General features: G+C 42.3%; 1 protein-coding gene across 1 annotated transcript in view; it reads right to left on the bottom strand.

The window, feature by feature from the left end:
* The window catches only part of DNAH3 (dynein axonemal heavy chain 3), a 128,091-nt gene that overhangs the window by 92,358 nt on the left and 21,274 nt on the right, over nt 1-14,459 (bottom strand). The window contains exons 13-19 of the mRNA XM_069485998.1: nt 14,078-14,183; nt 13,703-13,881; nt 8,177-8,361; nt 6,348-6,471; nt 3,709-3,862; nt 3,448-3,592; nt 1,088-1,299 (exon numbers count right to left, since the gene is read on the bottom strand). Of these exons, the coding sequence (XP_069342099.1) occupies nt 1,088-1,299; nt 3,448-3,592; nt 3,709-3,862; nt 6,348-6,471; nt 8,177-8,361; nt 13,703-13,881; nt 14,078-14,183 (1,105 nt within the window). The remainder of the gene's footprint in view (nt 1-1,087; nt 1,300-3,447; nt 3,593-3,708; nt 3,863-6,347; nt 6,472-8,176; nt 8,362-13,702; nt 13,882-14,077; nt 14,184-14,459) is intronic.

Here is a 14,459-nt window from a genome sequence, read left to right as displayed (position 1 = left end):
CTGCCCCTCAGCAGATCCCTCTGCCAGGGCATTTCAAAACCAGAAGTCTACTCAGATGACCTCTCCGGTCTTTCTTCACAGCACTCCACTCTTTGCTTAGGTATCAAATCTCAAGACTTTCTGAGAAATTGAAAGTAGCTCCTCCCTACAGAAAAATCCTGCATCTTTCATGTATCAAGACTTCTGTCTTCCTAGGGAGATCAAAATGCTCCCAGCCACTGGGCTCAGGGCTCTGCTGTCTTGAAGGTAATGCATATGTTGTTGAATTGGGTCCTTTTAGAGACCATATCCTCAGCCTTGTACGTGGTTCTGAGAGAGGGAATTCCAGGCCAGGTCAGAGAAGAATCTGCCCAGGGAAAGCCATGCTCATTCCCATCTCCACATAGAGCTACTCCCTGGGAGAGGACGTTTCAAGGCCACTGCTAGCCCTGAATGTGACAATTATTTTAGAAACACAGTGAGTTTTCTTTTTTCTGCTTAGCGTTCACACCACACTTATCACCCTCACACTTGGTTGCTTATAAAAATCCCAACTATTTTTAGGGAGAATATTTATTATTCTCATTTATAGGCTCAAAGGGCTGAAAGAAGAGTGCAAAATTATTTCTGAACATAGCCTATTTGACGATGCAACTGCACACCAAAGTCACCCTGAGCAGGAGTCATTATGAGCAGCCCTGAAGGAGAGATGTGACTTTCTTTTTTGTGTATCCTAGGTCAAGGAACAAATCAAGGCTCTCCCACTGTAATTTAACACACTTATCACCCATTAGGACCTCCGGCAGTCCTTTGCTTAGGGAAGCAGACAAGGAGACCCTTTGTGGCCCTGGCTGGGACAGCACTCAACCACTAGCAATGGGAGGCCCAGAAAAGGGCCAAACTGTTGATGAGCCAGGTAGTTCATTCCGTATCCCACCCATTCCCTTCCCCCAGAAAGGCCACCACTCCCATTACTACTATCCCTTTGGCCACAAATAGATTCTCCTTTCAGAAAGAAGAAGCTTGACACAGTGATATTTCCTGCCTTCCAAAGCGCTACCAGGACCAGGTACGGGCTGGGCTGCCCAGGGTAGGCAGTGATAGGAACCTGCTGCCAGTGCCGGTCTTTCATTCCTGGGTTGCAGGCAATATTGAGGATAGGAATGTACTGCTTGAACTTATCAATCTTGATTTTCATATTCTCTGCTAAGCGCTTGGGTGCAGGCACATCAGCTAAGGTCTTGATCAATTTATATGTCGTCCTCCACATATTCCCTATGTCCTCTGCGATTTCCTCGGCATTCAGTCCAAAGAGGGGTCCTGAAATAGAAAAGATGGGGTGAGGGAGGGGTAAGATCATCAAGTAGATGTCAGTCATGTGTACCTTTAATTCCCTGAACTTGGAACATACCTATCATATGGATATTGGAACAAGCACAGGCTTTGGGGTTGGGTCTGGCTATAGAACTTCACTTAGCCAGTGAAACCTTGGGTGTGTTATAGGACTTTTCTAAGCCTCAACAGTATCACCTGGCGTACGGGGTAGCAGTGGGTACTTTGGAGGGGACTGTGACAATTAAGTGAGATAACATAATTCCAGTGGCTAACATAATGCCTAGCATATAATGGATGTGCAGTTGGTGTATCAATTGTTATTATTGGCTTTAGATTCTGTTATAGTAGTAATAAAAGGTATTTGACAAAAGCTGTGAAATACTAACAATTGGGGAATGTAGGTGGGGGAATGTAGGTGACTTAGAAGACCGGTGCTTTCTGTATAGTTCTGGCAACTTTTATGTAAGTTTGAAATTATGTAAAAAACATAGAATGACACCTCATTTTAAAAAATGCTCCCAAACATTAATTTCCTTCTTCTTTTCCCTTGTAGGGAACCTTTTGTATTTAGGTTTCATTTCACGTTCAGCCAGAATCTTTCTGTGCTGCTGTTTGTTTCCCCTTGGATATTCTGAATCAGTATTAACTCTTTTATTTATTTATTTATTTATTGAGACAGAGTCTCACTCTGTTGCCCGGTCTAGAGTGCCATGGCGTCAGCCTAGCTCACAGCAACCTCAAACTCCTGGGCTCAAGCAATCCTCCTGCCTCAGCCTCCCAAGTAGCTGGGACTACAGGCATGCGCCACCATGCCTGGCTAATTTTTTCCATATATATTTTTAGCTGTCCATATAATTTCTTTCTACTATTAGTAGAGACGGGGGTCTCACTCTTGCTCAGGCTGGTCTCGAACTCCTGAGCTCAAAAGACTCGCCCGCCTCGGCCTCCCAGAGTGCTAGGGTTACAGGTGTGAGCCACCGCGCCCAGCCATTAACTCTTGCATCATGATGTTGCAAATTTACTCAAAAACACTTTTCTTTCAGGGATGCTGAGACTAAATACAGCTTCATTAAGTTAACATGCTTCATCAACCCAACATTTTTGTTGAGTCATCAAAAATTCAAATTTAAAAACAAATAAAAAGAAACGTGGCTTCCATGCACCAGGAAATATCGTAGGTGCAAGGCTAGAATAGAAAAGCTGACTAATCTATGTCTACAAAAGGGAAATACATGGGATAATTTGATCTAGCCATTTCACTTTTAGGAATTCATTCTAAGAAAATAATCATAGTTGTATTTGGAAAATTGGCAATAAAGGTGCTCATCACAGTTGTGTTTATAATACTGAAGCACTAGAAATGAGCTAAAGGCTCAACCCTAAAGGTCTCTGATTTTGTCCTCTGTTCTTAAGCTCTCTCCACAGGTGATATCATTCATGGCTTTAATTACAATCTACACATCAATTATTACCCCCATATAAACCCCATCTCCCAAATCTCTCTCCTGAAATCCACACTGATATACTCAAGTGCTAATTAATATTCTCATTTGGATGGTTGTAAACACCTCAAACTCAATGTATTCAAGTTGATGGGGTTTCTTTCCCCTCAACAAATTTGTCACTTCTCTTGTTCAGTGGTGGCAATACCTACCAAAGTGCCTAAGCCAATAATCTGGAAGTCACCCTAGGTTCTTCCCTCTTTCTCCCTGCCCCTTCGCCCCGTATCAGATCAGTCATTAAGTCCTGTTGATTCTACCTCCTCAATACTTCTCTAGACTTCAGGTCCTAGAGTAAAAGTGTAGTTTACAGATGTCTATGACACTCTGGCCTTTCTTGAAGCACCACTGCAGTGGAACTGTCAGTTTATTCTTCCACCAACTGCGTCTCTGAGTCACTGCTCGATCCATGGCCCTGGATGACTACCCTGGAAATAAGTCTGGCTCTTTGCTTCCCACCTTCCATTGTTATCATCACATCAGAAAATTTTCACTGTGGTTGCTTTAATCTAGAGTGTCAGAATCTGATGAAAAGTCCAGCCAGAATCTGAAGTGCAAACCTTATTTAAGAGCTGGTTGGGTGGATCCTCTACTCCATCCCCATCTGACCCAGGAGAGTGAAACCATGGCATACCGTTCATCCACTCCTCAGACTTGGTGCTGAACTCATAAGCTGTCACCCACAGCTGCTCATAAGGCACTTTATTGGTCATCAGGGTTTGCAGAAGAGGATAGGTACTCTTCTCCTTTTCCAACAGCTCTTCCTCCTTATTGATCAACTGCAAGGCAAAGGGGGATGCTGTTTAGTGGGTGGGCTATCAGGAAAATACAAAACCAAGGACCAGAGCCAACAAACAAGGACAGAGTCATAAGTCCCCAGCACAAGAGCTCAAACCTCAAATTCCACCAGTGCCAGCTCTAGGTTCTTTGAAAGTTCATTAAGCTTTTCCACATTGTTCTTCATTTCTTCTGTAGTCATCACTTCACGCTTCCTAAAACCTTCTAGTTCCTTGCTGTAGCCCTCAAGTTTCGACTCAAATTCTGAACATCTGAAAGTAAAGACAGCCCAGTCATTTGAACTTTCCATCATTTTGTGCACTTTTAAAATATCAGCGTTTCTTGCCCATATTCAAGGCTGGGGAGAATTTGATCTTCTGGTACCTACAGATCTCCTCTCCCCTAAAAATAAATAAAGAAGAAAAACTAATTTAAACTACTTATAATACCACCTCCCAGAGTTGCACCTACTGTGAACCTATTGGTAATTATACATTTCCAGGTGTTTTCCTGTATAGGTAAAATATATATATATATATATATATATGCACACACACACACACAGTGTATGTACACATATATATAGTTTATTCATTCATTAGATATTTATTATTGAGTGTTTCATACATTCCAGAACTGCTGTAGCATCAGGAATATATTTGGGAAGTATGCTATTAAACTCTATACCCTCATGGAGCTTGTATTTTAGTCGGGGGAGACCTAGACAACAGACATGCATGGATGGATGGAGAGATGGATAAATCCATAGAGAGGATAAATATTTAGTGAAACATTTCTGATAGTCATAAGTGCTCTGAGGAAAATAAAACAGGGCAGAGTGACCAGTGGATGGAGGTGGAGAGCTACTGCAGCTCCAGTGATCAGGGAAGACCTTTCCAGAGATTTATCTACTTCATCCATATTAGCAACAAAGCAGGTCTCAAGGAAAACTGCTCCCTTTTCCTAATGAGGTAGGATAATATGGTGTTAAGTAGACAGGGTCTGGAGCCACACAGGCTAGGTTCAAATCCCTACCTTGCCATTTAGTAGCTGTATGGCCCTGGACAAGTCACTTAAACTCCCTATGCCTCAGAAATATAAAACAAGGGTAGAAAAAGTACCCACTTAATAGTTAAAGCTAACAAAAAATTGCTCAGAATTGAGCCTGGTACATGATAATCACTCTGCAAGTATCTGCTCACATTCTCTAACATGTAAACACTATAAATACAGTTTCATCTCCTTAATTCCTTGTTGTACCTTCAGCACTTAGAAGAGTGTCTGGCACACAGCAAACAATCAATATTCATTGAAGGAATATGGGGGCTTGTCATTGAGATCAGCTGTAGTGACAGTGCATAAATTTGGCTATTATCTTAAGAATACGTAATTCTGTTATGGCGGTTTTAGTGTTTATTTTTTCTTAAAGTAATTTAAGAGTTAATTTACAGGTGGTTTGATTTGGGTTTTATTTCTAATTGCACTGTGCAGTAAGCAGTCTCTGATGTGATTTCTAATGATCCTCAGCTCCTGGTGTTCATAACCTACTATGATCAGCTCCCCTTGAGTTTGGGCTAGGCCTAGTAACTAACTTCTAACAGACAGAGAATGGCAGGAGGGACGGGATACCACTTCTAAGATTGGGTTACAGAAAGACTGACTTCTATATTGCTTGTTTACTCTTTCAGTCTCTTCCTCTGAGGGAAGCCAGCTGTTGTGAGATACCTATGGAGAGGCCTCCGGGCAAGGAAGGGAGGGCAGTTTCTGGACAATAGCCTGTGAGGAACTAAATCCTGCTAACAATCTGTGAATGAGGCTGGAATTGGATCCTCACCCAGTTGAGCCCTCTGATGAGACTGCAGCCTTGGCTGCCATTCTGACTGCAACCTCATGGGAGACCTTAGGTCAGAGGCCTACAGCTAAGCTGCACCTGGATTTCTCTACTTTTATCTATACTTTTCCTTTCTTGTAAGTATTATATGTGCAGGGATTATGGCAGCTAAAGTTGGGCAATGGGAGTTTCCTGCGTGATGGGGACAGGGTGATGCGTATGAATCAGCAGGTCGTAATCAAAGTGTTACAAGCCGGGATGGGCACGTGTGCATGTGTGAGTGTATGTGTGTGCACATGTATGTCATTACCATGTGCATGGCACTTGGCCCACTTCCATTGATATTGCTGGATTTTTCACTATATCTATATTTTCTCTGTCACTGGATGAAAATCTTTATTTAGCAGCCAAATGCACATGTGTCGAATAGAGCACAGCATATCATAAAAATCCTTAATAAATACTGGTTGAATTGACAAATAATGAATGAATAAATGATTATAGCCACAACAGCACTGAACAAGACCAGCTGCAAAACAGGCAATTCTCAGCCCCTGGCCATGCCTTTATTATCCCTGTTTTGATATCTCACAGATCTGTGGCCTCCAATATAAGGCTGAAAATTTCACTGTTCTTATCACAGAGGCCATTATGATAATACATGCCACTATTTTGGCCTTTTTCTCTCTGCATGGCCAAATTCTAATTATTCAAGGGAGGGGGGGAAGACATTAGCAGGGGTTACTACAGTGAACAGTTTTAAAGAAAACATTCCTCGGTGTGAAACAAAAGGAAATTCTTTCTCCATCAATTGTTTTCAGCCTTCGCCCACACATTGCTGTGGGCTCTAAACACAACCAGGAACCTGTAGTGCCGGTTATAAAGCTAAGTCTCATTTACAAAACAATCCCAGACTCTTCCTGTACCTTTTAATCAGATCCATCTCCGCCTGATCCCTCTTGCTAAGGAGCAGGTTTCGGCTGTTTTCGAAGATATCTTCAATCTGGTCTGGCCAGAGGAACAGAGTGCTGTTCAACTTGATGTCCTCATCTGCAAAACACATACAGTCAGCTCCAAGACAACTTTTCAGCAAGGTCAGAGTGTGGGGAATTATCTGGCAGAACAAGAGGCCAATGGAAGTGGGTATAGGGGCAGCACAGGCCCATTACGGATGAATGAATGACAGCCAACATTTATTGAGCACTTACTGAGGGCCAGGCTAGAAGGTAGATGGTATTATCAACCTTGTTTGTACAGATGGGAAATAAAGCTGTTAAGCCAAGTGGTCAAGGTTACACTGCTAGAAAGCAGCAGAGCAGAATTCAAATCTAAGTCTGACCAACTCCAAAGCCTATGTTCTAACTAACCACTTTGCTTTATTGCCTTCCCAGGTTAGGTCTGGGTAAAGTCAGAAACCTGGGTTGAAATTCTGGTTCCACACTTCAAACTGTATCACCTCACCTGAGTCTCAGTTTGCCTTTTGGTTAAATGGCAGTAATAGTATAAAAGCCCGAGGCCCTACCCAACCTGTGGCTCTGGTCCATTAAAATGCCCTGGAGAGTGGTAACACTTGAAGGTGCTGACTCGGGAAAGGGGGGGTGGGGAAAAATATGAAACTATTGTTTTTAACTTGCACTGTTCACTTAATAATTTATCATGAATAAAAAAAAAAAATAAATAAAATGCCCTGGATTCTTTGTGAATTTAGGGAGGGAGAAACCGCGGTAAGAGAGTCTGGGTGTACACACATGGTCGAGGGCACAGCTCATGAATGTGCAGGTGGATGGTTAGCGGACCACTTTTCACTCCCAGTCCCCATCTCTCCCTTCTTTCAACCTCCCCTCACACACATGCGCGCATGCACACACACACACACACACACACACACGTGTAAACACCAGGTAATTCACAGGAATTTTCAGATGAAAAATGGCTGTTGGAAAACATATCAAATTTTCCCTTAGAAGCTGGTCCTTACTTCAAAAAACTCTAACTTGGCTCAATAAGCCTTCAAGGGACCCTAACCATTTCTTTCCTTTCAAGACATGCAAGAGCATGACAGTGTTCTGGCCTCCCTAATGACTGTATTAAGATTATAGATAAGTGACATCTACCCACTTATAAAAGGGATTCTGCATTTAGAAGTGACTTTTCCAGGAACACTAGACACAAGTTGCCAAGACAGGCAACTAAGGAACTGGAGGTCAAGCCTCTAGATAGTCTTCTTTTAGTCTAACATGATTCCCTTTGTGTGATTCTAATTCCTGTAAGAGTGTGGAATTAATGCCTTTAACATATGGGGGCACTTGAAAAGCAGCTCTTCTGAGATTTATTGGTAGGATTCCTATAACCATCTTTTCCCTAACACCTTATCAGGAACTATATATTATAGATTTTTTTTTTTTAAACAGTGTCGCTCTATTGCCTGGGCTAGAGTGCAGTGGCATCATCACTGCTCACTGCAACCTCAAACTCCTGGGCTCAAGCCATCCTCCTGCCTCCCAGGTAGCTGGGACTACAGGTGCATGCCACCATACCCGGCTAATTTTTCTATTTTTTGTAGACATGTGGTCTCGCTCTTTCTCAGGTTGGCCTTGAACTCCTGGCCTCAAGTGATCCTCCCACCTTGGCCTCCCAAAGTGCTAAGATTACAGGTGTGAGCCACCATGCCCAACTGTAGAATATTTTTATATGTTATATATACAAATATACATATACATATGCATTACATGTACACATATAGCTTTGGACTTACTTGGCAAATCTGCATAGTCTAGTAAGAACTCCAACCTTTCAATTGCACTTCTAAGTTGCCTCCTGAGTTTGAACACAGTGACATCGCTGGATTTCTTTAAGTATTCAATGAGGAATACCAGCTCCGCAGTGTTGGCAGGAACCTCATTGACTTTGTCTGCAATGGTGCTGTACTGATTACAAATGCTACGAGAAAAAAACAACCATTATCACCATCATCATCATCATCATCATCATCATCTAAAATGACTGTCTTTTAAGACTTTGTGCCACATAGACATAATTCCTATTTGGAGACTAAAATGATGATTTCCCATTTTTCTCTACCTACAAATCCTTGATGGATAATATTCACATGCACACCAGACTCCAAGGAATAATAACAGTAGTAATGGTAATAATATTTGTCTTATATGAAGTGCTTAGGAAGTGCCATGCCCTATTCTAATTATTTACATATATTAACTCATTTAATCTTCACAACAATTCTAAGAGGTAGGCACTATTATTATCTACATTTTATAATGGAAGAAAGTGAATCTGAGTAACTTTCTCCAAAGCAACATGGTGTGTAGGTGTCAGAGCCAAGATGTGAACCTGGGTTAAGTGACTCCAAAGTTCATTCTCTTAACAAACACACACCATACTACCTCTCATGGGTAGAATCCAGATTGAGACCAAAACAACAAGCACACCACCACCATTAACAACAACCCCTCACATTTTATGCTGAAGGAGTGCACTAAATTAATCTGTCATCATTGCTATTAACAGCACATCAGCGAGTTTATCTTCATGCGCTGCAGGTAAGCCCTGGTGGCAGAGAAAAAGTTATGTTCAACTACTGGAACCAAGAGATCTAACTGCCTATTTCTCAAACATAAGACTGTGAAAAATGATAACATTATAGGGATAATTTGAATATGCTCTCTTTTATACAAAAGCAAATCACTGACAGTCTTCAGCATTTTAAATACAATTAGAGAGAAATTATCTGCAATACATCCATGCCTAGCACAGAGCAGCCCTCAACAAATGTTAGCATAGTTTTGTTATTATTAATTGATCACTGCATGGTGATGGGTCATACACCATAGAGGAAAACCACCCCCTCAATGTTTTCAGGCCTCAATATTGCATCTTAATGTACAGAGACCCTTCCAATAACAAAGCTAATTGTAACAAACGGAAGAGAAAATGATTAAAACAGTTTTGCAGATGTTGCTGGGATTTTAGAAAAGAATTTTTATACAACTCAGACACTTTCTGTAGAGAAAAATTATCTACTGCATTAAGATGTATTCAGAGTGTTCTCCACTTCTTAGACCCGCAGCTATGTCATATTTCTGAGCCTCCTTTGTGTTTGTACTTGGGTATTGCATTAGTTGGCTCAGGCTACCGTAACAAATACATTACAGAATGGGTGGCTTAACCAACAGAAACGTGTTTTCTCTCAGTTCTGGAGCCTGGGAAATCCATGGTCAAGGTGCCAGATGATTCCGTTTCTGGAGAAGGGCCTGTTCCTGACTTGCCTTTTTGCTGTGTCCTCACTTGGTAGAGAGAAAAAGAGCTCTGGTGTCTCTCCCCTTCTTACAAGTGCACCTTCCGGATTAGTGCCCCACCCCAATGACTTCAGGCAACCTTTACTACCTCCTTATGGGCCCTATCTCCAAATGCAGCTGCACTGGGGGCTAGGGATTTAACATATAAATGTGGAGGAACACGATTCAGTCCATAGTGGTTAAGGATGTGTGACTAAATTCCAGCTGGTGAGAAGTGGGAAGCAGTGATGAGTATTACTTTTGGGTCCAGCACATAATATTGTCCATGCTCTTTCCTCCCCTCAACTGTCTAGGATTGTCAACACTCAGAATGACCTTGAGGCCGGGCGCGGTGGCTCACGCCTGTAATCCTAGCTCTCTGGGAGGCCGAGGTGGGCGGATCGTTTGAGCTCAGGAGTTCGTGACCAGCCTGAGCAAGAGCGAGACCCCATCTCTACTAAAAATAGAAAGAAATTATATGGACAGCTAAAAATATATATAGAAAAAATTAGCCGGGCATGGTGGTGCATGCCTGTAGTCCCAGCTACTCGGGAGGCTGAGACAGGAGGATCACTTGAGCTCAGGAGTTTGAGGTTGCTGTGAGCTAGGCTGACGCCACGGCACTCACTCTAGCCTGGGCAACAGAGTGAGACTCTGTCTCAAAAAAAAAAAAAAAAAAAAACCAGAATGACCTTGAAAGTTATACATTGAAAATGTAAAGTCATCATCTGTTTGAGTTTCTGAATGCACAAAGATCTCCCCCACCCATCTGGCACTATCCTGAGCAAGATATAAACTTCTATTGTGTTCAGTTATCTTGGGTCTATTTGTTACAGAATCTAGCCTATGCTAATACAGGTAGATTCTTTCGGTCTGAGAAACTTCTATCTGATTAGAATCTACTCTGCTTCCCTTTTGTATAAGAATGCATAAAGGGCCGGGCGCGGTGGCTCACGCCTGTAATCCTAGCACTCTGGGAGGCCGAGGTGGGCGGATCGTTTGAGCTCAGGAGTTCGAGACCAGCCTGAGCAAGAGCGAGACCCCATCTCTACTAAAAATAGAAAGAAATTATATGGACAGCTAAAAATATATATAGAAAAAGTTAGCCGGGCATGGTGGTGCATGCCTGTAGTCCCAGCTACTCGGGAGGCTGAGACAGGAGGATCGCTCGAGCTCAGGAGTTTGAGGTTGCTGTGAGCTAGGCTGATGCCACGGCACTCACTCTAGCCTGGGCAACAGAGTGAGACTCTGTCTCAAAAATAAAAAAAAAATAAAAAAAAAAAAAAGAATGCATAAAGTAAATATCTTGTGGTTACTGGCTACCAGCTTCTTGGATGAGTCCAAAAGGGTGGGAGCAGACCCACTGACTACTGGAACCTCTAAAAGACCCTGAAATATGGGTCACTGATGTCAAGAATATAACTAACGTAACACTCTAGCAATAGCCAAGGTTAAGCTGAGGACGGGAAACATTGCCTTCTACATGTACTGATAACATTTAAAATCTAAAACACCAGGGGTCCCATAAGTGCAGGGCTTTTCTCTGTCTGTTGTGGAGGACGACATAGGAATTGATGCCATAAATCTTGCACCAATTTGTGGCCTCTCTCCACCCTGTTGTTAGTATTTGGACAAGACTTCTCACCCAGTAGGAAAATCAGGCAGCCAAATCAAAGGGATAATGCCTCAGGGCCTTGAATTTTTGGTCAATGCTTCAGGCCATCATTCTGGCAACTTTGGACAAGCACACCGTAGTGGATATGAGTGGCATGTCCACTTTCCTACTGATGCACTCCAAAGCGCCCCCTGCCTTTACAGCTGGAGAACTCCACTCTAGGAGCACTCAGTCTTTGGAAACAGCCAGATATCCCACTCGGCAACTACACCATGGTGAAATATCACGGACAGATCTTAGGATTGGAAGACTCAAATTCAGACTCACCTACCTACTTGGGCAAGTTACTTTTTCTTTCTGGGCCTCATTTTCTCCTAAGCAAGGGGTCTTGCATCTGTCCTACTTATCTCAAAGGGCTGTTGAGAAGGTCAAGTGAATCAGAGTGATTATTTTTAAGGCAGAAAGAAATTTCAGAAGTCAGCTACCAACCTGGAGGTCAGCTGCCAACCTGGGGTTTCTGCATCCTTATAAATTCCTGAGTTCACAATAGAGCCCTTATTTTTACTTATATTAAAAAGATCTAAGGAAATTATACATTTATTTTTGTAAGGATGGATGCAGTGGCCAATTAAGACACCACGGTGCTTTGATTTGACAGGAACGAATGGACTGTTGCTTAAGGAGAAAAAAACTAACTGCTCAAACTTTCCAAAGAAAGTGTCCTAGTAGTGTGAAGGCTGAAAACCTTTTACCATTCTAGTCCCAAATCTTTATTCTATAGGCAAAGAGACTGAAGATCCAAGAGGTGAAGCCAGGTGACGACAAAGCTAGTAAATAGAAGGTCTTCCATCCAAAACCACATCTCTGGCTCCCAAACCAGGAATCTGACCACTTCATCACTCAGTGAGAAAGCTGAGTGTATAAAGACTTTGAGGTCAAAATAAACCAGGTTTGCAAACTGAGATGCAAAGAGAAGCTGTGGAACTGTCCCTCCGGTAAGACAATAAGGTTAAGCCCTGGATGTGCCACTTGCTAACCTGTTGGAATTTCAGTTTCTTCAACAACACAATGGAAAGAATAAGGAACAACCTCTTTAGGATTGTTGTGAGGACATGATTAGATCTATACTATGCAGATTATAACATGTGCTGGGAAAATGGTAGCTGTTATTATCACTAATTTACTGACAAGTTTCTGTTATGTATTATGTAAACCTTAAAGTATGATAAAATGCTAAAATTACCTATATAGGAATAATACAGTATATAATATAATATTAACAGTGGTCATTATTACTAATCCATTTTAGTCTATAGTTGATTTGGGGGAAGAGAGTTAGAATAACATGGAATAACCATTTTGTAACATTCAAATAGAGACACAGTGGCAGACAATTACTGTCGCTACCTCTCACCATCCATTCCCTCTTCTGGCAACAACACCCTAAGTCTTCTGGGGGAACTCCCCTCCCTCTCTCAGTTCATGCGGTTTAGGTAGGATCAACACCCACCCCAGGGATGGGAACATCAGCTAGACCTAAGCCATCCTCTTGGCCACGGTATTTTGTTCAATGATGCACAAAGGACTCAAGTCAGGCCAACATCCCAAGGGCCTGGACTTTTGTAAGGACACTGGAAAAAGAGAAACTGTTTGCCCCCTCTGGATGGGAACTTGGGAGGATATAAGCCTGAAGGCGCTGGGGCCCACAAACTGGAATAGCCTGTCAGAGAAGGGAGCCAACTCAATGGAAAGTGAAACAGAGAGCGCTGGAGAGCATCCTAATTACAGTGTTGAAGGCCTGAAGCTGGAAACCCCCAAACTTTTCAATATGTGAGCACCAAATCCTCTAAGCTAGTCTGTTTGGGCTTCTATCCCTTACAACCAAAAACGTCTTGACTAATATGTAGTTATTGGTAAAACAAAGGCACAATATAGAGTTTAAGACAGAACGACAGAATTCCCAGACCTAAACAGCAGAGTCTGCCGAGGAGGGATTCTAAGGAAAAGGTGGCTGCAAGCACCCTGTGTTTCAAAATATGTGCTAGTTGGTCAGTGAGAAGGGCCTGTGACCTCAGATTGCCAAGCCCAGGAAGCAACTTGCATTCCCATGAAGTTGCCTGCAAGAGAGCAAAGGCTTCAGGATCAGAGACAAACTGCCAAAGGATACCCTCCACCCTCCTACTCCAGTCCCCATGCAGTTTTCTCCCAACCGTTCCCCTTCTAGCCTGAACCTGAATTCCCCGTCACCCTCACTTTGGGGCAGAAAAAAGAACTAGAAGGTCATTGCCAGAAGGCACAAGCTCTGGTCACTTTTTGATTCTCCAGCTGGTGCCAAATAGCACTGCTATTTGTCTGCACAGAATTATGATACCTGGTATTGGTTTCCCGGTTTACATCCACTTGGAATTGAATCAGACGGTCCTTAAGATTTTGAGCTCGCTCACAGAGATCACAATTTAGGGCCATGGCATCAAGGCAGAACATGGCTAAAGGCACGGTAATGTGCATGGATGCAATTTCATTTCTCCGTTTTTTAATGGCATTTATCTTCTGTAGAAAAGAGCACATTTAGTAGCTTGATTTGCCTTGATTTGAACCTCTACCTACTTGCCCCCAGCCCCACTCCCGGCCATCCTTCATCCAATGTTGAGCACAGTATATACACTAACAAAACTCACTGACTACTCATTGGATTGTTTGTAGCACATAATCACCAAGGTATAAAACATCAAGTGGCATCTCCTACCGTTACAAAATCCTCAATTTCATGATTTTCTTTCAGGAATGCAGTGATGCTTTGCTCTGCTGTGTTATCCAATAAGTCGTCATACTTTTTGTACACATTTAAGTACCTTCCATATTGAAGAGTGTAAAATCAAACACACAAGTACAGATCACCAAATCAGATGAGTCAGAGTGGCAAACGAAGACATAATAGCATTAAAAAAATTAGCCCAAACCAGGGAAGAAAACTATAATGTGGCAAAAGGTATATTAAATGGAGAATTCAGAATTTTGGCTTTGAATTCCAATTTTGCCCCTTCCTAGCTGCATAAACTTAGACAAGATATTTTACTTTTTCAAAGATCCATGTCTTCAATTTTAAGTGGAACTTGATAATTAACACC

Source organism: Eulemur rufifrons, chromosome 14, assembly GCF_041146395.1.
Source record: "Eulemur rufifrons isolate Redbay chromosome 14, OSU_ERuf_1, whole genome shotgun sequence".
Lineage (NCBI taxonomy): Eukaryota > Metazoa > Chordata > Mammalia > Primates > Lemuridae > Eulemur > Eulemur rufifrons.
Note: the sequence above shows the minus strand (reverse complement) of the source record. Positions and strands in the feature narration are given on the sequence as shown.